Genomic DNA, 26,137 nt, shown 5'->3' on the forward strand with positions numbered 1-26,137 from the left:
TACTTCTACACAGATGATCGAAAGAAACAAATCACAATCGGAGAGGAACGGGAGGCAACGGAATGCCGAATTTGGAAACCATGAGAGAGCACCCAACATAGTCACGAAGTTGCAGTATGCTGACCAACGTCCAAAAAAACATCCGTACAAAGCATGTCGGAAGCAAAGCATTGAGAAACAGCAAAATATTTAAAGTCTTTAAAAGAATAAAAAACACTCGCAGCCACATACCGTCATAAGTCAGGGCTTTTTAAAAGCAGTAAAGGAATCAATTCAATGCAATACACATAAATTCGAACAGACTCCGGTTACGAGAGTGGTTCGTTCCTCATGAATTTCTCAATTATAGTGGATGCCGCAGCAGGTTGATCCATCGGCACCATGTGACCCGCACGGTACACCTGCACAAAACTGAAGTGCATTGACGATGTGTTTGATGATACACTACGTACAAGACCCGCAGCACTACCATCAATAGATGAGAATGGGGTATCAGGGGCCTTCACAAACTCTTCACTTCCAGACCACTGAAGTGCAAGTGTCCACTCCTTATTTCCAATCCAGTTGCAGATAAAGTCCATATCACCGGCATAAATCATTACTCGAACTCCATCTTCGAGGAGTCCACTAATTGTGTAGTTAAAGTTCTTAAACCAGTCAATGTCAAACATCAGGTTCACCTCCATGTTACAAGCTTGCCAAGTCATTGGATCTACACCCAGAGACCTCTGAACATCCTCACGGTTCATAAAGTTGTCAATTCCCGTTGTGTTGTAACATAATGGCCCATCACATGTTTTGCGGATATCATAAACGTTTATACCTGTAAGCAAAAAATCAGATACAAAGCCGCTACAAGCAGCACCAGCCATCTCACAGTAAGAATCCGCGGATGATGAATTATCAGCGTCACAAGCAGAAATATTACTCTGACAAGCGGGCACCATACTGTTCATGGAGTCATATGTCTCGCGGGATATACATGAATAGCCGAGAACTTCCTTGCACCAGTCCCATGCAAGTCTGGGATATGACGCATATTGTGTATACGGATCTGTTAAACCGTTTCCTACAGCCAATCCTGCAAGAGGAATGTATATGCCTTCACCCTTTTTATTGCCTTGGTTAATGCGGTAAGCTGTAGCCGGAGCAAAGTGGCCACCGTAGCTTTCCCCAACAACAAAGAAGTCGTTTTCACGCAGGTCCTCGTGCTCACCAAAGAAGGCCTGTAGAAAGTTGTACATGTCCTCCGATACCTCCGCTTCATTCTTATCATAATCCGCTTTATCCGCATACGAAAAGCCCACACCGGCAGGTTGATCGATATATATTACATACGCGTGGTTGTTCCACGAGTACGTATTGTTGTATATGTCACCAGTCGTTTCGTTCATAAGGCAAGGTCCATTCTCTGCAAGTAGCGCAAACATGGAACTACATCCAGGACCACCTGTCATCCACAGGAGCACTGGGGCATTGGGATTGCCATCACGTGGTCCAAATGCCCAGTAGAAGTAATGTTTGTCACTCTGCTCTCCAGGAATATCAAAATATCCGCTCCATTGATTAACGCCGGGGTCACAAGGCTCCCAACCAGAGCCCGTCGTGCGAAGCGTCGGACGGCGGATAGCCTGAAGGGCGCTTGCACTCTGCAATAAGAGTAGCAACGAGATAAGAAAAAGCGACGTGTGGCACAGCATCATTTGTATGGGAACTTACTTCTACACAGATGATCGAAAGAAACAAATCACAATCGGAGAGGAACGGGAGGCAACGGAATGCCGAATTTGGAAACCATGAGAGAGCACCCAACATAGTCACGAAGTTGCAGTATGCTGACCAAACAAGGAATTATCTATTATTTGAGGAGGAGGAGAAACATTAAACGCCAGCGAGCTACGTTAATGCGGCCATTGAAATTGAGAAACTCATCATTTCTGGCAGCAGCAGAAGTGAGGTACCAGAAAGTAGAACATTCCCCCTCTATTGTGCAGTGGCATATGCATTCAATTGTAACACAGGCATTGGACCCGCAAATATGCCACTTCATAGAAGTGCATAGCAAGTCTATACGGCAGTAAAGACACAATGTAAAACATAAAGTCCAGAACCGGTAAGGGCATCCAAGAGACACAAGGTCCACAAAAACATCCGTACAAAGCATGTCGGAAGCAAATCATTGAGAAACAGCAAAATATTTAAAGTCTTTAAAAGAATAAAAAACACTCGCAGCCACATACCGTCATAAGTCAGGGCTTTTTAAAAGCAGTAAAGGAATCAATTCAATGCAATACACATAAATTCGAACGGACTCCGGTTACGAGAGTGGTTCGTTCCTCATGAATTTCTCAATTATAGTGGATGCCGCAGCAGGTTGATCCATCGGCACCATGTGACCCGCACGGTACACCTGCACAAAACTGAAGTGCATTGACGATGTGTTTGATGATACACTACGTACAAGACCCGCAGCACTACCATCAATAGATGAGAATGGGGTATCAGGGGCCTTCACAAACTCTTCACTTCCAGACCACTGAAGTGCAAGTGTCCACTCCTTATTTCCAATCCAGTTGCAGATAAAGTCCATATCACCGGCATAAATCATTACTCGAACTCCATCTTCGAGGAGTCCACTAATTGTGTAGTTAAAGTTCTTAGACCAGTCAATGTTGAACATTTTGCTAGCATCAAAAACGCAAGATTTCCAAACAGTAGGGCGGACACCAAGTGACTTCTGAACATTCTCACGGTTCATAAAAGCGGGTATGGCATCAAATTTGTAGCAAAGTGTTGCGTTGCATTTTCTTCGGATATCATAAGTACTTATTTTTGTCAAAGTGAAAAGATTAGTCACAGGATCGCATGTCACACGAGACAACTTACACAAATACTGCGATGATGAAGCGCCAGCGTTGCACGCGTTGATCACTTTCTGGCAAGCGGGCACCATACTGTTCATGGAGTCATATGTCTCGCGGGATACACACGGACTTCCAAGAACTTCCTTGCACCAGTCCCATGCAAGTCTGGGATATGACGCATATTGTGTATACGGATCTGTTAAACCGTTTCCTACAGCCAATCCTGCAAGAGGAATGTATATGCCTTCACCCTTTTTATTGCCTTGGTTAATGCGGTAAGCTGTAGCCGGAGCAAAGTGGCCACCGTAGCTTTCCCCAACAACAAAGAAGTCGTTTTCACGCAGGTCCTCGTGCTCACCAAAGAAGGCCTGTAGAAAGTTGTACATGTCCTCCGATACCTCCGCTTCATTCTTATCATAATCCGCTTTATCCGCATACGAAAAGCCCACACCGGCAGGTTGATCGATATATATTACATACGCGTGGTTGTTCCACGAGTACGTATTGTTGTATATGTCACCAGTCGTTTCGTTCATGAGGCAAGGTCCATTCTCTGCAAGTAGCGCAAACATGGAACTACATCCAGGACCACCTGTCATCCACAGGAGCACTGGGGCATTGGGATTGCCATCACGTGGTCCAAATGCCCAGTAGAAGTAATGTTTGTCACTCTGCTCTCCAGGAATATCAAAATATCCGCTCCATTGATTAACGCCGGGGTCACAAGGCTCCCAACCAGAGCCCGTCGTGCGAAGCGCTAGAGATAAACTACGATAGACAGTATTTGCTAAAACTACGACCAGGATGCAAGCAGCCAGTAACGATAGCATTACCGGATACGAAATGAGCCGCATATGTAATCTGACGTCTCTTGCTACTGTATCTAGGTGTATGTATATCTTTTTTATTCTGATTATTATTTATTTAAAAATAAAATACTCTTTGCATCTTTTTTTTTTTGAGTTAAATACAGTTTGAAGATAGTCCGCGGTGGTTATGTTGTAACGCCAAGAGTAAGGTAGTGAGATAAATGGGTGAGAAGTTCAGTTGCTCATGTGAACAGCCCCTCTCTTATTCCTCTCGGGTTTGTTGTTGGTGTCGTGTTGTTAATTTCACTGTAGCTGTTACAACCTCTTTATTGTTAATTTTCATTTCCTTTATTCTCTTCTTTGTTTTTTCTCTTCTTGTGTGACGTGTCTTCTGGTTTCTCCTTCCTCCTGTTCCGCTTCTTGTTACTTTCCCCCTTTTGTGTTGCTGTTTTCTCTCCCTCCCCCCCCCGCACTGCACGTGTCTTTTGATTTTCTCTTTATCACACTTCGCGTTACTCTGTTCGTAGCCAAAACAGCAAACACAAACATATATATATATAAATATATATTCACTTGTCCGTATGCGCATGGGTTTAATCATTCACCGTGGGGTTTGGAAAAGCTGCTGTGAGGTGCTCCTTTCCTCCCCATTCTATTCTTTCATGCCCTTCATTTTCCTCTTGTTATTTTGTGTGGTTCATTGCCTGAAACAGCACACGCGGAGTCGTGTCATTTTCACGGTGTAATCGCCGGTGCTCACAGTGAACAAAAAAATGTAATATAAATACGGGGACCGATGGGTTATGCCGTCGCGACTTGAAAAAAAACGCAAGCGAGGCGATACAATAACAATACACTCGCACAAATGCAAGATGACAAGGATATTGAAAAAGACCAGAGGGAAGTGAAAGAAAAAAAAAAAGATCGTCACATCCAATTGTGATTGCACTCCTTCTCGTCAGTTCGGATACGTGTGTCTCATGCATTTTTGATATGTTCTCGTGAAGCACCCTCACAAACCGTTGTGGTAAACAAAGAGATAGGTGATTCCTTTATTTTTTTTCTCTTTTTTTCTTTTTTAATACCCTAACTTCCCACAAGTTCTGAGAGAGCGTTATAAATAAATCTCCTCCACGTCGCCAGTAGGGGATAGGACTCCACACGTAAAAGCGCCGGGAAGTGCAAGGACAAAAAAACCAATAAAAACGAGAGGTGCGCCGCCCCGTGGCCAGCGCTGACGAGAAGGAATTAGTGCCTTCAACCAACAATTCACTAAAGTCAGCTCTCATCTAGGGATGAAAACGTTGCACGTGCATATAATAAATGTGCAAACACAAATATTTCACATTCTCTCGTTGCGGCAACACTGTCCTACAGGCCGATCTTATGAGCTGCTCGAGAGGCTTGTTGCACCCGCATACACATGCCAACAAAGTGTTCACCGACATCGATGAGAATTTGAATTTCCCACCGGCATCATATCAGGCATGCTGTCCCGCTTCTCCGCTCTCGTCTCACGGTTCCTTTCCACCAATGCACTCACCACTTTATCTATCTCCTCTCTCCGTCTCCTTTTACGCCCGTGTCATGATGATGTCGTCGATCTTGAGGATCATCATCACACATTCCGCAGCGAGCCTGACAGCCGACGTCGACACCAGTAGCGGCTGCACGACATTCTCCTCCACCATATCTGTCACACAACCTTTTCGTACGTTAACACCAGCGTTCTTGTTTCCACTGGCATGCGCATTGCGGAGCTCCGTTACGATAGAAATAGGCTGAAGGCCGGCATTTTCGGCTAGTGTGTATGGGACAACCTCGAAAGCATCTGCGAAGGCACGCATGCAAAAGGTTTGCATACCCTGAGCGCGCTCCCGTGCGTATTTGCTGAGTTGAAGGCACACCTCAGTTTCGCCAGCGGCACCACCAGCTACAATGGCGCGCTTCTTCACGATGGAACGGATCACACAAAGCGAATCATGTAGCGCACGCTCAGCCTCCTCCAGCATCAGGTTATTGCTTCCGCGTAAGAAAAAAGTAACAGTTTTTCCAAAGAGCTGCAGGTTAATCTTCTCCGACGGAGGCTGCACCCCCGTGATTCGGATAATCTTTCCGCTCGGGGTGTTTTCCTCTACCACAAGATCTGCATGGCCAAATTTCTCCGGCTTCAAGTTCTCTATGTTCGCCACAGGGAGGCACCCGATCGTTTTGGTAATAAAGTCGATGTCGCTGCGCTCAACGTCCTTTACCACCATGATCTTCATCTTGGCGAGGAAGTCGAGACTCTGCACGGTCACAGCGTCACGAAGAACGGATTTTTGCACCAGCAGCACATTTACACCTGCATCCTTAATCTGTTTGCAAAGGTTCAGAAGGTACTTTCGTTCCTCCTTTAACGCCCGATCCATCTGGTTGTAGTCGCTGATAGTAACAGTACTCTCCATGTCCGTCTTGGGTGGCGAAAGCTGAAACTGAATAAGGGCTATTGTGGCGTTTGCAATGCGCACTGGACCACCGGCGACGTGGGACGCCTTCTGCTTGAACACCATACCGTTCGAAAGCATTACCGACTCGTCGATTGTCCCTCCGAGGGCCGTCACGATGCGCACATCTCGCAAATCCACGTCGCCGTTATCCCTCATTATTTGCCTCACCGCATCCACAGCCATTGGGGCTATCAAATCGCTATTCTGCGAAATGATTTTTGAGTTTAGCGACGTGATGGCGGCCCTAATGAGCGTCTCCCTGTCGTTGATGTCAATTTTCACGCTCATCCCTTCCAACACCTGTTCAGCTAATTTAGCACATTCGTTGAAACACTCGGATATCTGCGTCGGATGAATTCCCTTCAACAGCAGTTCCTCCACAGCACGTAGCAGAGCGCCACAGAGCACTACAACACTTGTAGTCCCGTCTCCCGCCTCCACATCCTGTGCTTTGGAAAGTTCCACCAACATCTTGGCACACGGGTGAGTTACCTGCAGTTTGGAAAGGATCGTCGCACCATCGTTACTGATGATTACCTCACCGCGAGGTTCAATAATCATCTTATCCATGCCTCGAGGGCCGAGAGAAGTGCGAATACAATCCGCCACAGCTTTGGCAGAGGTGATGTTACTTAGACGCACATCAGTTTGTGTGTTTGTGTCTTTCTTGTTTTCATTTGCCTTCTTGGTAGACATTTTGGGGGTCTTCTTTTTTGTTTTCTTTTTATCGTTAGCTTGTATCGACGTATGCACTTACAAATCCTAATTATTCTCGTTTCCCTTCAAATATTTCCCTTTTAGTTGTATAATCTTCATATACACGCGCGCATGCGCCAAACAAAAAGAAAAAAAGTAAAGAAGAGGAAACGAGAAACACCAGGGAAGTATTAAAGAGGGAACGCTATTGCCCATGCCAATGGTACAAATAAGTGACTTTATCTTCACACCGCACCTCCGCGAAACAAATATATGCATGCATTTCCCTATTCATTTCACAAGCACAGCACCTGACTTTTTTTTTTTCGCATAAGACACTAAAACCGAGGGACTGCTATAGCCAATACGCTTAAACAAATCCCCACATACCAGGGCATCAAAACAAAATGCATTGTCCAGTACACTCCCCTCACCCGGGATGGGCGAAATTAAATTGGATTGCTCTGTTCTGTGAAACAGAAAAAACAAAAAAAGAAACAAGTCAAGGAGAAAACATCGAATGTCTATGTACACAACTTGACACCACTCTTCTGCCTCACCTCCAAAGGGTAGAAGCATTCACAAACGTCTGCAAGCACACCTGCACACCCCTCTCTTCTTTTCTTTTTTCGGAGGGGGGTGCTGTGGCAAAAAAAAAAAGATAAATTAGAAGAAAAAAAAAGAGAACCACTGCGTCAGCCAACCCTCGACATATCTCTCCATTCACTATCTGTAGCACCCGCCTATTCCGCCTCCTCCATACGGACTCAACCATATCACCAACACCCTACACCCATACATATATTTACATATAGATAGCACACGCGTGGCAAATCACCATTCTGTGGGAAGCAAGAAAAGATTCCCTTAAGTAGCACCAAAGCCCTCGCTCATAAGAACATACAAATACAAACACCTATATGTCGGCAACTCACCCGTCGGTCACCTTTAGAACTCGACAGAAAAGTATGGGTGCTCCAATGCCTGAGCTGCGGTTAATCGTTCACTTGGCTCATACCTCAGCAGCCAACGAAGAAGATCAATCCCCTGCGGGCCAAGTTTCGCATAGGCGGGATTCGTTTGAAACTGCTCTTCACAGGTCGCTGCAAGGGTTTGCTGAAACTCCGGTCTGCTCAGCATGTTGGAAGAGTTGGGATATGTGTCCATGGATGGCCACACTTGTCTATTTGGAGTACCGAGGAACTGAAATATTCGTAGCAGTTGATCCGCATCATTCTTCCCCGTGAAGAGAGGAGCGCCAATGGCCATCTCAGCAAAGATGCACCCAACCGACCAAATATCAACAGGTGTGCCGTACTGCGTGGAGCCTAACAACACGTCTGGTGAGCGATACCACAACGTCACCACCTCCTGAGTGAACTTTTTAACAGGAATACCAAATGCGCGCCCCAGCCCAAAGTCAGCCAGTTTGAGCTCCTTTTCGCGCGATATTAAAAGGTTAGGTGGTTTCAAATCACGGTGCAGCACATTCCTTTCATGGCAAAAACGGACTCCGCTAAGAAGGCTGCGCATAAACTCTTGGATGGTGCCCGCGTCCAAGTCACCGCCCACGTGGTCCATGTATTTCTTGAGATCCATCTCCATGCACTCAAACACAAGCGTGAGTCGTTTCTCGCTATGGCAAACGTCCAACAACCTCACGATGTTCTCGTGACGAAGCTCCTTCAGGATGGAGATCTCCCGAATAGCGGTGCATGGAACACCTTCCTCCTCCTTTTCTAGGCGAATGCGCTTAACCGCAACGATAGTCCCAGTTGTAACATCACGGGCTCTGAACACCACACCGTACGATCCCTCGCCAATCTTCTGAAGCCGCTCGTAACGACTCCCCATTCTATCCAATTATTGAGACTCTCTCTGCTTGTTATACCGAACAAGCTCCCTACTGCTCCTTTCTGATTCCCCACCCCACAGACTTACGCAGATGTTAGTCTTCAGTGTGAAATATTGTCGCAGCAAATTACAAACAAGGCCAAATATGCGGCCACAACGCCTCAAGCTAAACCACGAAAAAAAAAAAATAGGGGGACGTACCCGCACTTATTTCACGGTGGCCGTCCGCTCGGAATTGTGGCAATCCTGAATAAAGGGTGCCACTCCTAAACCGATAATGCACCCTGAGGAGGCAAACGACAATGTGGTCAATCCCCCCCTTTCCCACTGCACAGCCGCAACCGTATCAACCGACAAGAAACCTTTCAAAAAAAAAAAAAACAACACAAAAGGAAAAGCACCCCAACTAGTAAATGAACACGACTCTGCAAAAACGGGCTACGAACACACAAGAAGATCAAAAACGAAGAAGAGATAGAGACAGAGGACACAGTTGCGTAAAATAATGAAAAGTAACAAACATCATTGGAATACCTTCCCCGCATTCAATCCCAAGAGAAGAAACTGGCTGCAGATCCTCATCACGAGCACCGCAACGACAGCCCCTCAACACAGAGTCGCGTGTGGGCTGACGCATACGGAGAGAGGTTCCTGGGTATGAAAGTAGAATAAAAGACATGCAAAAAAAAAGTGGGGAAAAATAAGAAATCCACGACACCACCCGCACAGTTTCCTGCAGGGTTATTCCATTGATGCACTTTCCTAGTTACGTGGCTTCTCCTTCTTCTGACGGTACAAAGCGTACAACCCGACACTGGAGACCTTCACGATCTTAAATCGCACCCCGGGAATATCACCAACGGCGTGACCGGAACGACCGAAACCAGAGACCAGCACCTCGTCATTCTCCTCGATAAAGTGCAGGCAACCATCATTGGGAACGAAAGCGATGATCTTCTTGTCATTCTTGATCAGCTGCACACGAACGCACTTACGAATGGCAGAGTTGGGTTGTTTCGCTCCAACGCCAATCTTCTCCAACACGATGCCCTTGGCATGCGATGAACCACCGAATGGGTTGGCCTTCTGTGCCACAAATGTGTGGGACTTCTTCCAACCCTTGTCTGCCCAGCGGTTCTTACGGCGCAGGCGGACGAGCTTACGAGCTGCGTGCTGTCCGTTGGTCTTCGTCATGGTGTCCTACTTTTCCTTCAGCAAGCGAATGAGTGGCGAACGGAAAGGAGATACAGTACGTTACTGAACGGTAGCACGTGGACTTCTCAGGGCCCACAAATCCCTTGCGACCACCCCATCACTACCGGGCCCGGTGTGGTACCAGGACAAGGAAGTGGCAAAAGACAGCTGACCAACGCTGCAATCAAGCAGTGTAAAGAATTAAAAAAGAAAATTCAAGCTTAAATGACGAAATCAACGAAAAAAAAAGTTACGCAAGGGAAACAAAACAAAAAATGAAACCCCTGGAGGACATCAAGAACTTCTTCACTACACCACCGTGGTTGAACAGTGAACCGTCCAAACAGTTTCCTGCAGGGTTATTCCATTGATGCACTTTCCTAGTTACGTGGCTTCTCCTTCTTCTGACGGTACAAAGCGTACAACCCGACACTGGAGACCTTCACGATCTTAAATCGCACCCCGGGAATATCACCAACGGCGTGACCGGAACGACCGAAACCAGAGACCAGCACCTCGTCATTCTCCTCGATAAAGTGCAGGCAACCATCATTGGGAACGAAAGCGATGATCTTCTTGTCATTCTTGATCAGCTGCACACGAACGCACTTACGAATGGCAGAGTTGGGTTGTTTCGCTCCAACGCCAATCTTCTCCAACACGATGCCCTTGGCATGCGATGAACCACCGAATGGGTTGGCCTTCTGTGCCACAAATGTGTGGGACTTCTTCCAACCCTTGTCTGCCCAGCGGTTCTTACGGCGCAGGCGGACGAGCTTACGAGCTGCGTGCTGTCCGTTGGTCTTCGTCATGGTGTCCCTCTGCGAGAGATTGTTTCCCCGTCTGCAGAGGTGAGTTTTTGCGTTTGGAAAAAAGGTTTAAGAAGAAAAAAGTCAAAAAAAAAAAGAGAGAGGAGAACAGAGGTAGACACATGTGTGAGAGGAACAAGGAAAGCAAGCACATAATCATTTCAAGGAGGAACTGAAACTGCCCGTGGCATGGCTACACGGTTTGGTGTATATAAACCACTTTTTGTCCCTCACTCCTCCACCGGGGCAGAAATGAATTTCAGAAAAAAAGAGGTAAAAAGAAGAAATGACGAAAAGAAATAAAACTGTTACCGTGCTAATTGGCAAAGCATGATGCACATTAAACTCCCACCAACGAACTCATACCCCTAATGCAGCAATAGCACGGACCAACACAGAGACCACATCTCTTGAAGACGTCAGACATCAAGAAAGCAACAACCAAAGAGTAGAGGAGACAAACTCTACTCATCAACTTCGATGTTGGTCTTTGTCTGCACGTAGATGCCGTCCAAGAACTTACGGATATCCTTCTTCTTCACTAGGCAGAGCTGATGCATCACAGCAGCCTCACGAGACACCTGTTCCAAGTCATTCCCCTCAAGCACGAGTTCATCCTTGACAAGTGCAGCATCTGTACGATAGACCTTCACATCGTCTGCCACCACCTGTCGGCGGACACGCTTCTCCCCAAGGAAGTTACGGATCTCCACCAATTGGTTTTCCACCGTCACGGAAATGGGAAAGTGAGCGTATGCGAAGCGCACTTTGAAGCGGAAGCCTTTTGTAACACCCGTGATCATGTTGCGCACGTGCGAGAGAGCGGTGTTGATGGTTGAGTTATTGATCTTGTTACCAAACCAACGAACTGCGGTGAAGGTACGGAGCTTCTTGTTTACGCGGAAGTCAAGCTGTAGATGACGCAAGTCCTTTGTGAGCGTGCCACGCTTCCCCTTCACCGTTACGATGCGGTCTTTTACGGAGACGGTGACATCTTCGGGGAAGGTGATTTGGTCGTGCGACTTGATCTTCATGTCTCAGTCTTCCCCTCCCTCTTATCTTCTGCTGTTTAGTGGCTGATTTGGACGAATCCTTTCTCAGCTCAGTATTCGCGCAGTCGTATGTAGCGGCCACGTGAGCGTGACCAACTGGTTCTCTGACGAGAGGAAAGTACGGGAGGCTCAAGCTCTCAACGCTTTGACTATCAGTACCAAGAGGTAAAATTTTTTTGAGGAAAGAAAGAAGCATAAAAAGTGGCAAGTACAGTACTTGGCAGGTGGGCAAAAGGTCGACAGTTATCACAGGATTGTGCAGTGGCATGAAGATATGTGGCTCACAAGGAAAGCACACAAAAATAACTGAAGTGAGCTTTTAAAAATAATAATAAGGAAAACAAGCGAACAAATATAGAAATGGAACTGATCAAAAGAATAAACTAGAGCAACCCATGCATCCCCTTTCGTTTTCCCCTTCACACGTGCGTGACATCTAAAAATGCAATAAAAAACGATAACACCATTACAACCCTTAACTACACACTACTGCAGTACCTTATGAAGTAGAAATATGGAGGAAAGTAACAGTTGCCAAAGCGCTTCGCTCGATAGGTGTACTCGGTTCGCTCCTCCACGCATTGTTACTTCCATCTCAAGATTTTCCCCTCCCCCCCCCACACACACTTTTTTCCCTTCCTTTCCTCGTGGGATAGGGAAAGCGAACCTTTAATGGCATTATTAATACAATAGAGGAATATCCAGTAGAAAAAAAAAAGGTCGGATGCATCCCAGAAAGGTGAGAAAAGTCAAAACAAGACGATGCAACGCGGGACATCGCAGTCGGAATGATAAAGAAACAGGGAGGGACAAACTCACAAAAAATATTTCTCCCCACAATAACAACATTTGAGAGGGAAAAAAAGGAATAAAATTTATTTACCCCCACAAAAAGGCAAGAAAGAGCAACGACACACTTGAAGCAGTGTGTCATGCCAGGATCAAACAGAGAAGCAATTGACCTCTCCTAACCCCGCTCCCCAAACACATACACACATTAACCTAAACACTTAAATTTTTTTTTACCGAGAGTGATAGTAACAAAACAATGACAGCCGTAGAGTTGAGCTTGCGCAAAGGTCCGCATGTCGCTTAACATACATCCACGCTTTTTTTTTTTAATTCTCCTGCCGCTATACACTTTTCCCGGTAGTCACTACAAATATCATGCACTCAATCGTCAGCTTTTTTTCGTGACGTAAAAAGTGACTACATCACAGATGTCACCACTCGCTGTACAACGAAATGTGCGGCGGGCACCCGCAACCGCTGTAACGTCTTCCTCTTGGATTTTCCAGTGGAAAACCAGCGAGGGATGATATGTGCAGTTCCACGGAAAAGCAAAGCAAGGAATAGAACTAAAGAAAAAAACAACAACAATATATATATATATATATATATATATACTAGACAAATTGAGATTAAATTTAATAAAAAACAAATAACTCAAAAAAATAAAAGCAAAAGGGAAAAGACTATCAGCCCAATTATGAAACGATTTCCGTCTTTTCCCCCTACACCGGCAAAAAACTACAGGAACTCATGCTCTTTCCATTCCGCCCCTCACATACACTGGAAGACTTCGACGCCATGTTTGACAGGTGACATGGTTTGCCATGGGCCATGTTACCAAGCGCAGCGAAAGTTTTTGATCGACTGAATCGGGTGCACGCCTTCGTCAAAGCACGGGGCTGCAGCTCCCTCTCCGAAAAGTATGCAGTGCTCAAATTTCGAGCGTAATTGAAGGTGCGGCTGCGACGTGGCAGTCCCGTGCTGGCAGCAACGGTAATGTCAGCCTCCGAAACGGGTACCACTATTATCCTAGACCGCCTGCCAAACTTCTCGACGGTGGAGCCTGACGGTTTCTCAGAAGCGGAATTTGACTGACTCTGTTTTTGAAGGTGCCCCGACTTGCTCAACCTCATGGGCTCTCTGGAGGGGAAGTCAAGTGGCGTGAAGGTGGTATTTGGAGCCAAGCTCAGAAACGTTAGTCCACTTTCTTGGGATGGTGAGTGCAGTGTACTGGATGCAGACGTGCCTCGAAAGGAAGTTGACCCCGGTGGACACTTTTTCCACTTAGTCATCGCGTTACCCAATGTGCTGTTCTTTACGCGAGCAGAGAGTTTTCCAAGAATGTTTCTACTCGCCGTCACCGTGATGTCCGTGGCACCAATGTTCTTGCCGCTTCTGGGGATTTCCTTACCGAGGGTTGAGGCTCGTCTCTCATCCGGTAGCAAGTTCTGACACGATGTGGCGTTCGTGTTGACGAGACTTTCCTGCCGTACCAGTCGGGCAATTTGCATGACATGATCTCTATTACGAATCAGTTCCACATAACAGATATGATCCGTCTTGGCTGCAACGTCCCAGTGGTCGTACCAAATGAGTAATCCATACAATGCATCCCCTGCTTGGCGGCGCCGGTGGCTGACGAGGCCCGAAAGGATGTCAGCCTCAGTCACCGTCCAATCCGCACCAACGCATTGGGGCTTCCGAGCAATTCCGCTGATCGTCCCACGCAGCTTGTGCATGTAATAACGGAATTGAGTTTCAGGGCGAAGATGCACAGCAGGTGCAATTAAAGCGAATCGATGTAGGCTTTGACGATTCAAAACATAGAGTTCCACCTTTAAACGATCCAGCAGAATGCGTAACCCCATGAGAACAAGTGTGATCATTTCCCCAGTAAACTTGAAGTCTGGCGGAGAGGTGGAGTGGCAACCCTGGCCACCAAAACCGCTCATCGCCTCATTAATGAGTTCTTCAACACGCTGATACAAGTCGTTGGCATCTTTGAAGCCATTGGGGCCGTTATCTTGTACCTTTTCTCGGAGGCAACTCAATGTGTAACGCAATTCCTCAACTTTACAAGCAAGGGAGGCAGCGCGCCTGTCGTATTCCCGCTGCTGTTGCTTGAGCAACATCCGTTGTTCCTGGAGAAGTGTCACCTTGTTGTCAAGTGATTTCTTCCTTATGTTGGAGTCGGCCTGGTCAGTAGTCCACAGGTTCATGTCTGATGCATCACGCTTCCTTCCTGCCTCAACTAACTGCCTGCTTCTCACACTGGAAACAGCCATTCGTTCCGCCATTTTCTCGGTAGTGGGGCTCTCCCGCTTCTTTGCATTCATCTTCAAGTCATTCACATCACCTTGAACGCGGAAAACAAGACCCTTGTAATGTTCACCTTCATCTCTCTCACGGTTGACATCGGTGACAAGCTGGTTTTTCTCTCTCTCCAAACCAACCAGTACGGTCCCTACTACAAACACTGATTCTGCTGCAGTTTCCTTCTCAGAGTGTTCAACAACGCTTGTGTTAGCAGGGAAGTCGGGGACATGTTCCTTCAGAAACTGCTGCGCCCGAGTGTCACTGAGTTCCAAGTGGAGATCGTCCCGTGAAGCCTGCACAACACCCCTTGTCCGCCCCTCACCGCTCGTCAAACTAACGTTGGTGCTGCTTCTGCTCCCACTTGTGAAGGTCCCACGGGCGACGGACCCCATCGCCCGCCGCTTCCACATGCGAGTTAAAGCACGAAGCATCAGAATCTTTTCCGCCATTATGGGGAATTGCTCATTCATCTCAAACTCACTCACCACACTCACCTCCATGAGTGCCCCCTCCATGCTGTGTAGGATCGCTCCCAAATTACTTATTTCCCCTTTCAGTTTGCTGTGATCCGCCGCGGAGTCGAGGAACTCCTTCGTCAGCTGCGACAACTCGTCCTTTAGCTGCGCTTCACTGAGTTCAAGTTCCGTGTTCGCATCCTGAGCAATGCGCAACTTACTCTCCAGCACGCTTTTCTGTCCACGTAAATCTTCGACAGAGCGTTCGAGTGAGCGGATGCGCACCCACAGCTCACGCTCACGTACACCATCGGATGTTAAATGAAAAATATTGGCATTCGCCGAGTAGCCCACTACTGTGTCCGCATTTAACTCGGAGCAAAAATCGCCCACGAGAGACATCCTTGTTCCGGGGAGCGGGCTCGTTCGTGCACCCTCACGCGGGTGTGGCCCATTCCGCAAAGGATTAGCTGCACCACTGGGTGTCGATGTCTTCGATTCTCGCAGCCCCTTTACTTTTCGCTCTCCACCGTCAAATTCATCTCCCCCCTTTTGATATGGCATATGGACAATAGTGTCAGTTCCTTTCTCAACCCTTACCACAGCTTCATCGCCGCAACCGATGAATTTGATGCCCTTCCCATCCTCCATAATTCCTGATTCCATCGGCGGAGAGTTTACTACATTTGCCGTTACAGGCTGCGACAGGGACGAACTGCGCTCCAGTTCAGCAAGACACCGCGCCACTTCCCCGAATTCGACGCTACGCTTCGCAAACCTCCAGCTACACACTTCACTCTCCCGCAAGCAATCCCTTTGACTCTCTGCCAATGCACCAGCGCCGACACTACAGCACTTCCAGTTAGAGGTACGCTGGAAGGCATGTGCTGCGGTACTCATATCCATAGGTTTGACAGAGTGCATGTGAGTATGAATGTGGTCCCCGTATGGCAGCATAGGACGGGGTAAAGGTGAAGTTTCGTTGTCATAATGAGCGTCAAAACCTCGGCTGTTAGGTGTGTAGCAGCTATGCCTATCGCTACCACCATCACTTTTCTCCTTCACCGTTTCAGATCCCTGCCGCAACAGCGGCACACCCATGAGCTGGCACTGGTAGTCAACGCTTTGTGCTTGCCACCGCAGCACCTCAAGGAGATTTGTTCTGTTGTGCTTCAGCTGCGAAAGTTGTTCCTCCGCGGACCCCGGTGCGGAAACAGGCGCCAACTGCGATGCAATGTCCTCCGGCATGTCGTTACTTTCCATATATCGACCATGGCGTGCAAGACAGTTAGCGTCCACGTAATGGAAAGTCACGAAACTCTTCTCAGAGTCATCCCCAACACTGTCAATGTAAACACAAAACACATCACCATGCGTCAAGCTCCATTGGTCACCATCACTGTGTTTAATGCCGTTCATATGGCAAACGACTTTTTTGTGAAGAACAGCCTCATCGCCTTCTTTACAGGGAGGGACATACCGAACCCAGTAGCGCCGTTCACACGAGTTACTTGGCATCCTCTCAAACTCCACTAATCCATGGCTAGTCTCCAAACATTTCAGTTGAGGTATCTTTGGCCTCGCCACAAGTTGTCCACTACCTTCAGCGCCGCTCAAGAGATCTGAAAGGTGAAACTGCACAACGTTCCTTGTCAGTGAAGAGATACCGATCCTGCTACCCTCCACATTTGCCACACCTATACCCGTGGAGTTTTTATATTTCCTGTGAACCGTGACAACTAGTGGCACAGCACAGTGATCAGCTGTGGAAAAAACAGCCTCACTCACAGTACCGTACCGCTTTATCGGAGCGCCGCAGCGCAATGTTTTGTGCGGAATAGTCCCACAAATGGTAATCTCACCACTGTCGCTGTCCCTTGCATCACTCTCAGACAGAAGACCATCAATGGAATGGCCGCTTCCAGCAACTTTTAGGAGGTTCTCAACGTGCTGTCGCAGCTTTTCATTCTCCTGCTTCAGCGCCGCGTTTAGCTCCAGTAGACTATTACGAGTTTGAAAGGTTGTGTTCACAACTGGCCTATTGCGTATCTTGCGCACGCCCTTGGCATACTGCATAGTGGCACACGATTCCTGGTAACAGAAAGCAACGGGGGATATCGTGGCAATCATGAAGGTTTTACTGTTTCCACCCAGGTAGTCCCTCAGAACCATCGTGAGGAGCGAGTCGCGATAGTTCACGTACTTAGAGCCTTGAGAAATTTCGTTGATGACACGCGAGAGGGTGGTAAGGGACTGGTTGATCTCAATTCCTTCATCACGACTCTTCCCGTCGGTTTTCGCAGTCTTCTGTCGCTCACTTCCCGCCAAGTCAACAATGTTGAGCAGTGCGTTGAGTTCCACAGTCTCCCTCGTCACCTTATCTGTACGCCATTGAGTGACGTGCAACTGAAGTATAGTATGGCTACGGCTGCTGTGTGCATTCATTCCCGTTTCCCCTGTCTGTCGCCTGCCAAAGCCCAACTCCACCAGCGGCATCGCCTTATCTGCCGCCGTAACAAAATGCCTTTGTAGTTCATGTATAACCAACGCCTCTCTGCCGCTACTGTCTCGCACGAACGTCACACGAAGCGGGCCCTTGCGGGAGAAGAGACAAAACGCCTCGTTCTGGTAGATCTCGAAGAAGGACAGTTGTACGCGGAACGAATAATCCGTCTCCGTGTTTTCTTCATAGTTACGCTTTATGGCCTCGAGGCGCATAAACAAGTCATCCATGGTGCGTGGGACAACACCGGGGTCCCGCTGAATATAGGCAGCATCTCCAAAAAGGGTGTAAGTCTTACCACTGCCTGTTTGGCCGTACGCAAACACACAAGAGTTGATGCCTTCCACAGCTGCCGATACAGCGTGCACGGCAGTGGAAAGGTAGACATCCTCCTGCGATCCGTATTCCGGTGGGCGAATGAAGTCGCTGTTTCGAACAATCGGCATTTGCAACATGGAGTCTGCGTCCATCGACGCAAGACAGTTGTCAAACTCGAAGTAGTTTGCCGTTGCAGTGGACATTAACGGTCGACGCTTGGAGTGTTTACCCACGGTGCGCAGTGAACGGCCCACAAGAAGTTGAACGACATGCTGCGCATCACGCACCGCGCACGCAGCATCGTCCAGCGATTTTGGGTCGTGCAAGGCAACAATATTCTCAAGTGTAGAAACGCAAATGCGCTGCGATGCCCGTGTGGTGCTTCGCGGGGGTCGATGCCTGGGGCTCATCCTGCCTGCGCCGCATTTCCTGCTGCTGCAACTCAGTTCCAGTTCCGATAGCGTCGGGACGGAGCGGACGCGCAAACAAACATAAATATATCCGTTGTCTGGGTACTCGATTGCCATAATATGAAGCCTCTCGACTCTCCCTCAGGAGTTACAAACTCAGGATGTGCTTGTGGGCTCGACTCACTGGGTATTTAATGGCTCCCTCTCCCCCGCTCCTGGCGATGCAAGGCCGTGAAACGTGAGTGGATGCAGCGGTACTAGAACAACAAAAAAGCAACTGATAGCAACGATACACTTTGATTGCAGCCTCCTTTTCTTCTTCGTTTCCACAGGTCGTTGGTCCCCGTATGACTTTGACGCACCAAACGGTTCCACCTTTTAAAGCTAATAAGTAACGATAGATGGAAGTAAATCCTTTTCTTGCTGTATTTTTTCTTACACTTCCCCCTCTTGCTGTTTTCTCGCTACCTAAAGACCTCACAGCGAGCCGTCACAACCACGATGAAAGTGGGCCTTTAGTACTACTTTTTGCGCCGTTGCTCCCTCACACTTCTCTCTTTTAAACCCTACGTAGCAACCGCAGTCCAACAGCAACACACAAAGTAAACAGTTGAGACAAACGGGAGTTGAGATGCTTCAGGACTCCACAAAACTACTGAAGCAAAGATAATGCGTGACTTTGCTTCAGCGAAACTTCGAGCGGACAGACAACTGAGCGCAAATTTGATGAGCTTTCCCTTCCTTTATTTCCTTGCACCTCCAAAGTAATAAAAAAATAGATTTGCGAGCCGAACTTCGCACTTTAGGTTATGTCACGAATGCTGCTCAGGAATCCAAGGGAAAGCAACGACAGCAGCAACGGTTGATAAAAGCAGAACAGGTGCTCAATATGTTTTTTTTTCTTTTTCCTTGGTTTGCCGTAGGAGGGGAGTCGTATATATATATATATATATACTGTGTCCACTACGCAAATGGCTGCAGATGTATCATCCATCCGCAGCGGCAAAGGCGTGAATTCACACAAACTCAAGAAAGTTGGAAAAAGAACAAAAAGGTGAGAAAATGCTACGGTTTGGAGAGCGATGGAGACACGGACAGACCTGCGAGTGAAGAGGCAAAGCGAAGTCACGTAAGCACATCGTCGGCAACATAAATCGTGGTAGGAACGCTAACAACAGAAGTAAATATAATGGTAATGAGGGTAGTGACCGAAACAGAAGTACCAAAGAGGAAGAATCAATAACCACAACAAAAAAGTAGGAAAATAAACACGTACACGCATGAGAAGAACATTCATTTTTTTTTCAAAAGGGGAAAGAAAAAATTTTTGCGCCTGCGGACTCGACGCAACATCAAAAAAGTGGCACTGTAATGGTCAGGTTAGGCAGCAATCATAAATAGGGAGAGGAGAGAAACAGGAAGAAGGACAGACACGGTGGTACACCCTCCTACCCGAGTGTTTGCAGGAGCTTCAGCATCCCTTTCAATCTATTACGCTAACCAAATAAATCACACCTTCCCCTTGCTTAATATAAAAGGCGTAAAGAAAATGACGATCATAGTACTGGTTTAAAATGTGTGTTGGTGCGAGATTGCCATGTTCCGCTGTAAGAAACAGTATAAACTTTCCCGCACACATACACACATATATATATGTTATGTATGTAATATATATATATATATAATTTATATTTGTCTCTTCGCATATAGTCGTGAATATGAATGAACATGTGTACCTGTCCTATCTACTCTCTTCGGACAGATGGTTTCTTCAGAGCTTAGAAAAAAAAAATAGATTAGGTTTACTATTTCATCTGTCGACTTGATTTGCATCTCCCCCCTTCCCCTCCTTGCATTCCTTCCGTTAGCCTTCTACTCTACGAGAAACATAAGAAAAATGAAAACTGAATAAGCGCCGCGTAAACAACTGCTACCACCGCATCGGCATATCATTACTCTACTCCTTCATAATCGTAATGAGTTGTAAATGATAACAAAAAGAAATGACATATCGTGCAGCGCCGCACAGGAACCATATATGCCCATCACTCTTTTACTGTATTACGTTACATGCTAAAAAAGAGAAATTTAGTAATAATAATATTAGTACTTGAAGGAGGGAAATACCAACAGTAAGAAAAACGGGGTTGGTCGCAAGAAATTTCCCAAAGAATGATGAGCACAAAAACAGAGGATGAAGCATCAACACGCACCTGGGAACAAAGATTACACCTTCTATATGATATCGGTTGTCGCATCAGTTCTATCTATATATATATATATATAGAACCTTATGACACCCACAAACAAACCTCCAGCGTCAACTGTCCTATGCATTGTTACCGGCGAGTTGTGCTCCAACAAATGTTGAGGGCTCAGCGGAGAGCTCGTCGCTGCCACCTCCGCATGCTGCGGCGTAACCCATTGCAAAAGCCGGGGCGCTAGCCGTTCCCGTCCCCGTCCCCGCCGCTGCTGGCGGCGTCCCGCACGGGTTCCACCGCAAATTGTCGACGGTGGGAGAAGTGAAAGAAACTTTCGTGTGTGCAATTGGTTGCGGGCGATACAACGGAATCTCACTCGGTTTAGTGGGAACCTCCGATTCTAACATGCGCGTGATGCTTTCATGTTCGTTAATCATATCACGCAAGTGAGACTCTACACGCTCTGCTTCGCGGGTGGGCGCGCGGTCGCGCGGTGTTGATATTTCAATGGAAGGAAACGGCGGCAGATGCGGGGTAATGTAGTCATTGCCCGCAGCTGGCACCGACGCCGCACTAGCCATCCCCGCTACTACACCTGGTCGCTGAAGCGGAAGTATAGGGTCCAACTGAAACGCAGGGAAGGGCCTCGGGGTACCAAGTGGATGCGGGGCAAAGGGAAGATACGATTGAGGCAGGGTATGTGGGTTCCCACCTGGAAGTTGCCCCGCGGGTATGGCCATATTAGTGACTGGGTCATTTCCGGCGGCCGCGCCATTGCCCAAGGGTTCAGCGCCTGGGGCAGTATGTTCCAGGGGTTCAGGTGACCCACCGCGCCCCCCTCGTAAATGGTCCGTTCCGTTGTCACTATAAAAGTTACTATACACACTGTTTTTATTGTTTTCCTTCTCTTTCTGCATTTCTAATTCTGCTGCCCTCCTCTCGTCCTCTTGACGTTGCTTTTTATCGTTGATTTGTCTCATCAGGTCTTCACGCAGCTGTTCGTCACTTGTCCAATTCGACCGCCCCCCACCGCGACCTTTTTTCACCCGGCCTGCCGCCTCAGAATGCTCCCGCTCCATCTCTGACTGCTCCTTTTGACCGAGACGTAGTCGCTCCGCACGAGCGGCGTCCTCCCTCCGTCTCTCTTCCTCCATTTGCAACTGCCGCTCCAACTGCTGCTGGCGCCTGCGTTCCTCACATAGTCGTGCGTTTTCCTGTTGAAACTCAATGGCCCGTTGACGAGCCGCGCGCTTAGCTTCCGCAGAATCCTCAAAAGCGTTGAGATTAGGTAATGTTCCAACAGCCGCAGACCGCGGACGATGGAAGTCACCACGACTGCATGAGCGCCCAATAGGGTTGTTAATATACGGGAGCGGCGTCTCGGCGCGTGGCGTCCCTGCATTTACTGGGGGGAGTTGCAGTGGTGGTAAGTTGTTGGGTGCGGCGGGGGCGCAATTGTACAAGTATTGCGGCGGGGACTGGTGATAACACGCGTTGACACCGGGTGCGATCAGTGGGTGGCTAACAGGCGCGCACGCTCCCAACATAGGTTTGAACCACAATGGGTTTTTGTTAACCACTGGTGGAAGAGGCGCCCACGCCGCCGCAGGCTGCACAGGAGGAGGGGGAAGCGGAGGAAGAGCTTGGCCGAAGTTCGAAACTAAACCACCACGATAGTTATTACCCAGAGCGTTGCCATTCACTTGTAGTGGTGTAAAATTAACATCGAATCGCTCCATTAGGGCGCTTGGTTGCTGCTGCTGCCACGGTTGCTGTTGTTGCTGCTCGACATAATGCGGTTGCCGACGAGGAGTGGCCGGTGGACCCCCATTGTACGCCCGTGGGGTGTTGCGGGGCTGACCTTGTGGCAGAATTCCTATATTGTGATGATGATCGATCTCATATTCGCTGTCATCGTGACCAATTTTCCCAGCTATTCTCTGCCTCCTTTTGCGCTGGGCAAAAAGCATTCTAGAAACGACCTCCTCTCTATGTAGCCAAATGCTGAAATTGTGACCTAAGCACGTTTACGGCACGCACGTTGGTACGAAAACCCTTCTGTGTAGGGTATACCCAAGAGACGTGTTAATAAATTTGAAGGTAAACAAATAAGAAACAGCAAACGTGTTGGCCAAAAAGAGCACGAGTAGTGACAACAACAAAAAGCTTATGTTCTTCGGAACGGCACCAAACGTCAAACACAAGCACTTCCACACGGAAGACCAAAGAAACGGTAAGCACGAAGATAAGGTATTAAGGGATCGATGAACAGGAACTAGTACCTTGCGTCAACGCCCTCATGCATTTCCTATGTGCCAGTTCAGAGAAACAATAAGCGGCTCCTTGCCTAATTTTCTTCCCTTCCAGAACTTCCCCCTCCCCCGCCAAAACTGATCCGTCGGCTTGACTTTCCGTTCTCCCTAGCTTCCTTTCCCATCAAGTAGTATACATAAAACGGCGTCCTACCGAACACCAGCCAAATTTGTTTGGCTCCTCGTCGCATCTAACAGGGGACTCAAACACTTCCCCAGCACACCAAAGGACGGAGAAGGAACGAATTATACTCTAAGCGACAAAGCTCACTTATGTATGGAGACTTACGGAGTTGAAGGCATCGAAATCATGTGCTCTAGCTGATTGCGCTTCAGTATGCCTTCCTTCTTGATTGCTGCCACCTCATCGCTGTGCTGTTTCCCCACAATAAGCATTTCTTCCTCACCCCTCGCCGATGCCTCGTCACACTGCTGCCGCAGCGTCTTTTCCTCCTCCGCAAGTTCTTCCATGCGTTTCTTCAACTTCCCCAAATCCTGCTGGACACGGCTTGTATCCTTCTCACCCTTCAGTGCCAAACGAAACGCATACCCGACGCGCGACTCGAACAACTCGCGGTGTGCCGTTTGCGCCGCCACTCTTTCCGCGTGAATCTTTAGGAGCACTAAACCACGTTCCCAGCACTCGACAGTCACCTGTCGTATCACTTCGAGGAAACACTCGGCTAGTAGAAGAGATCGAATAGGACAGATGCCCGTGCGCTTCGCACCCGTCTCCCGCAATCGACGCCTCAGTTTCTCGTGTGTTTCGACAGTGTCAGTACGGGAGGCGGGCTTCGGGCTCGCGTGCTGGACCCACAACACCCCATCGTCATCATACCAAGCCCGTGGGGGAATGAAAGAGTCCAGCACCACACGCACGTTGGGATCCACCACGCTCTCTTCTATGGGCTCGCCGAAACGACGGCGGAGCTTAACGGAACGTTTTGGATCAGCTGGTGAAAATGGAAGCTCATAGCGAATAAGTGATGTGCTAGGGTCAACGGGACCAGTGACCATCGCATAATTGCGTTGGGGGGCATTTGGACCACCACGGGAAGCGACCAATGGTCGCCTGTTCGTCCTGCTAGTTGACATCCCGTAAGGTTGCATCTGGTAATTTCGGTAAATGCTCCACTTCTCCTATGCGCCTTCCGTGTCGCTCTTTCTTTCTTTTTTTAATGGAAGTGTCTGATTGAAGTCCACTAAAAACCTCTTCACAAAACCGCAGGGTGCGCAGTAATGTATGGTTATCGGATGAAAAGGGAAAGTGTTTCAAAGAAGGAAGTGAGAAAGAAGCCATAGCTAGTTACGGAAATAAATTTCGTTGGGGGAATTTTGTATGCGCTTGCAGGCCGGTGTTATACAACGAAGGAAAGGGCAGTTTATGTAAGTTCCTTCAACGCTCCAAACTAAACTTGGGCATTGCCTAGCATACAAACGTCCGCGTGGGCGCGAGTCACATTAGCGCATACTTTTCTATACGTCTTCTATAGGCTTCTTTATTTATTCATTACTTTACTTTTGATTGCGTAAGCACAGTGTGGAGTAGTGTGCTTACGCAATCAAAAGTAAACAAGGTCACGCATGCTACGTGGCACATCCGCCGGCATTTGCACAGTGTTAAGATAGTTGTAATCGTCCACGACAGTTAATACCGTATCACATGTGTCATCAAAGTACGCTTGCTCAAGATAAGGTTCGTAGTGATGTACATGCGAGCGCACTGAGTAAAGCCTCATAAATCGTTCGTGTGCCGACTGTAGTTTTTGTGCTATTGAACAGTGGTTTGCAAGCATCAGCACCGAGTTCCGATGACCAAGTGGGCTGACGCTACATAAGGCTGTCTTGCAGCCGTCCTCATTCCAGTACACAAGCTTCTGCCTTTCACGAATACGGGGAATGTTTCGCGTAAGATCCCCCACAGTGATTTGCGGACCTCGCGCTACGATGGCTGTGGCAAGGCAAGTACCCGCCTCATGTGTCAGCGCAGAGGATAAACCGTTAGAAACGTCAACGAACTGATGGTTTTTGTCGAGGCATGCTGCTATCATTGTGTCAACAGAACGTGGTGCAGAAGCGGCAGCGTGGCGCGCCACACTTAGGGGGGCAATGGCGGAGGTGAGAAACAGCAGCCGCGGGTACGGTACTAGGTTTGTGGTAATTTCGTTGATATCCATATTTAGTGGGCCGGGAAATCGCATGGCGCACGTTAAGTTACTGAGCAACTGTGCCACAAGTGCGTTCATAGAGTCGTAGGGGAGTTTGGTTTGGGTAGGTTGTGCGACACTGTAACCCCGCGCTGCTGGTGCACCCAAAGTGGTTTGCGGTTCCTTACGCTCACCGGCCGCTTGGCCTATGGTTTTTTGTCCGAGTGCCGAATCCGCCATCCGCGCAAGTGCATCATTGTCTAATGGCAGAACAGCATCAGCGTGCTCAATGAGCTCTCGGACCGCAAACGCAGTGTTGTATGGGGCCGTCACCACGTCGTCGATAGCTGAGGGCATCACAACAGGGCATATTCGAAACACGTGAGGAAACTCATCTTCTAGCATCCCAAGCACACGCGTCCCAAGACCCGCACCAGTTCCACCGCTCAATGAATGCATTATTAAAAAGGATTGTATGCTATCACATCGCTCCACCTGCTCCCGCACAGTCTCCGTGATACTGTCAATGTACTTGTCACCGTACTCCATATGACCCACCGCCCAGTTGTTACCGGCACCACTTACATCCGACACAAAGAATGTTGCATCAAAGAGATGCCCTAATGGACCACGGAGCATCGCCCGTAACACACCCTCCTCCATGTCGACAGCTACACAGCGTGCTTTTAGAGAACCGGCCCTGCACGCCTTGTCACCGACACTTGCAAGGGGAGCGCTACCACTAACATCAAATAGTGCGTCACGAGCATCAGTGAACTGTGGGTTAGCTTTGTGTTCCTGCAACAGCACATCCCACCACTTAAGTCCCAGCTGGTTACCGCACTGGCCAACTTGAACTGTAACAACCTCACGGGGCATCAGGGCCTGATATCGGGGCAGACGTAATCTGGAGAAC

The 26,137-nt window shown here is 48.2% G+C and overlaps 11 protein-coding genes across 11 annotated transcripts, besides 6 other annotated features; all 11 read right to left on the reverse strand.

Moving 5' to 3' along the window:
* Nucleotides 1–308: 308 nt before the first annotated feature.
* Tb10.70.7090 (serine carboxypeptidase III precursor, putative) lies at nucleotides 309–1,703 on the reverse strand (the record flags this gene model as incomplete). The annotated part of the gene is made up of 1 exon (XM_817269.1): nucleotides 309–1,703. The coding sequence occupies one exon, from the start codon at nucleotides 1,701–1,703 to the stop codon at nucleotides 309–311; it is 1,395 nt and encodes a 464-aa protein (XP_822362.1).
* A 614-nt stretch (nucleotides 1,704–2,317) lies between these two features.
* Nucleotides 2,318–3,718, reverse strand: Tb10.70.7080 (serine carboxypeptidase III precursor, putative; the record flags this gene model as incomplete). Its single annotated transcript, XM_817270.1, has 1 exon — nucleotides 2,318–3,718. One exon carries the CDS (start codon nucleotides 3,716–3,718, stop codon nucleotides 2,318–2,320), a length of 1,401 nt encoding a protein of 466 aa, XP_822363.1.
* A 58-nt stretch (nucleotides 3,719–3,776) lies between these two features.
* Nucleotides 3,777–3,802: a sequence feature (AT_rich).
* A 418-nt stretch (nucleotides 3,803–4,220) lies between these two features.
* Nucleotides 4,221–4,243: a sequence feature (AT_rich).
* A 1,004-nt stretch (nucleotides 4,244–5,247) lies between these two features.
* Tb10.70.7050 (t-complex protein 1 subunit delta) lies at nucleotides 5,248–6,858 on the reverse strand (the record flags this gene model as incomplete). The annotated part of the gene is made up of 1 exon (XM_817271.1): nucleotides 5,248–6,858. The coding sequence occupies one exon, from the start codon at nucleotides 6,856–6,858 to the stop codon at nucleotides 5,248–5,250; it is 1,611 nt and encodes a 536-aa protein (XP_822364.1).
* Nucleotides 6,859–7,806: 948 nt separating this feature from the next.
* On the reverse strand, nucleotides 7,807–8,712 carry Tb10.70.7040 (cell division protein kinase 2 homolog 1; the record flags this gene model as incomplete). The annotated part of the gene is made up of 1 exon (XM_817272.1): nucleotides 7,807–8,712. The coding sequence occupies one exon, from the start codon at nucleotides 8,710–8,712 to the stop codon at nucleotides 7,807–7,809; it is 906 nt and encodes a 301-aa protein (XP_822365.1).
* Nucleotides 8,713–9,474: 762 nt separating this feature from the next.
* Tb10.70.7030 (40S ribosomal protein S23, putative) lies at nucleotides 9,475–9,906 on the reverse strand (the record flags this gene model as incomplete). The annotated part of the gene is made up of 1 exon (XM_817273.1): nucleotides 9,475–9,906. The coding sequence occupies one exon, from the start codon at nucleotides 9,904–9,906 to the stop codon at nucleotides 9,475–9,477; it is 432 nt and encodes a 143-aa protein (XP_822366.1).
* Nucleotides 9,907–10,286: 380 nt separating this feature from the next.
* Tb10.70.7020 (40S ribosomal protein S23, putative) lies at nucleotides 10,287–10,718 on the reverse strand (the record flags this gene model as incomplete). The annotated part of the gene is made up of 1 exon (XM_817274.1): nucleotides 10,287–10,718. One exon carries the CDS (start codon nucleotides 10,716–10,718, stop codon nucleotides 10,287–10,289), a length of 432 nt encoding a protein of 143 aa, XP_822367.1.
* Nucleotides 10,719–11,179: 461 nt separating this feature from the next.
* Nucleotides 11,180–11,749, reverse strand: Tb10.70.7010 (60S ribosomal protein L9, putative; the record flags this gene model as incomplete). The annotated part of the gene is made up of 1 exon (XM_817275.1): nucleotides 11,180–11,749. The coding sequence occupies one exon, from the start codon at nucleotides 11,747–11,749 to the stop codon at nucleotides 11,180–11,182; it is 570 nt and encodes a 189-aa protein (XP_822368.1).
* A 1,397-nt stretch (nucleotides 11,750–13,146) lies between these two features.
* Nucleotides 13,147–13,173: a microsatellite.
* Nucleotides 13,174–13,281: 108 nt separating this feature from the next.
* On the reverse strand, nucleotides 13,282–18,678 carry Tb10.70.6990 (kinesin, putative; the record flags this gene model as incomplete). Its single annotated transcript, XM_817276.1, has 1 exon — nucleotides 13,282–18,678. One exon carries the CDS (start codon nucleotides 18,676–18,678, stop codon nucleotides 13,282–13,284), a length of 5,397 nt encoding a protein of 1,798 aa, XP_822369.1.
* Nucleotides 18,679–19,495: 817 nt separating this feature from the next.
* Nucleotides 19,496–19,515: a microsatellite.
* A 683-nt stretch (nucleotides 19,516–20,198) lies between these two features.
* Nucleotides 20,199–20,245: a microsatellite.
* A 645-nt stretch (nucleotides 20,246–20,890) lies between these two features.
* On the reverse strand, nucleotides 20,891–22,732 carry Tb10.70.6970 (hypothetical protein, conserved; the record flags this gene model as incomplete). The annotated part of the gene is made up of 1 exon (XM_817277.1): nucleotides 20,891–22,732. One exon carries the CDS (start codon nucleotides 22,730–22,732, stop codon nucleotides 20,891–20,893), a length of 1,842 nt encoding a protein of 613 aa, XP_822370.1.
* Nucleotides 22,513–22,548: a microsatellite.
* Nucleotides 22,733–23,359: 627 nt separating the features above from the next.
* Tb10.70.6960 (dynein arm light chain axonemal) lies at nucleotides 23,360–24,184 on the reverse strand (the record flags this gene model as incomplete). Its single annotated transcript, XM_817278.1, has 1 exon — nucleotides 23,360–24,184. One exon carries the CDS (start codon nucleotides 24,182–24,184, stop codon nucleotides 23,360–23,362), a length of 825 nt encoding a protein of 274 aa, XP_822371.1.
* Nucleotides 24,185–24,636: 452 nt separating this feature from the next.
* Tb10.70.6950 (epsilon tubulin) lies at nucleotides 24,637–26,100 on the reverse strand (the record flags this gene model as incomplete). Its single annotated transcript, XM_817279.1, has 1 exon — nucleotides 24,637–26,100. The coding sequence occupies one exon, from the start codon at nucleotides 26,098–26,100 to the stop codon at nucleotides 24,637–24,639; it is 1,464 nt and encodes a 487-aa protein (XP_822372.1).
* Nucleotides 26,101–26,137: the final 37 nt, after the last annotated feature.

The sequence above is a fragment of the Trypanosoma brucei genome, chromosome 10 (genome assembly GCF_000002445.2).
Source record: "Trypanosoma brucei brucei TREU927 chromosome 10, whole genome shotgun sequence".
Classification (NCBI taxonomy): Eukaryota; Euglenozoa; class Kinetoplastea; order Trypanosomatida; family Trypanosomatidae; genus Trypanosoma; species Trypanosoma brucei.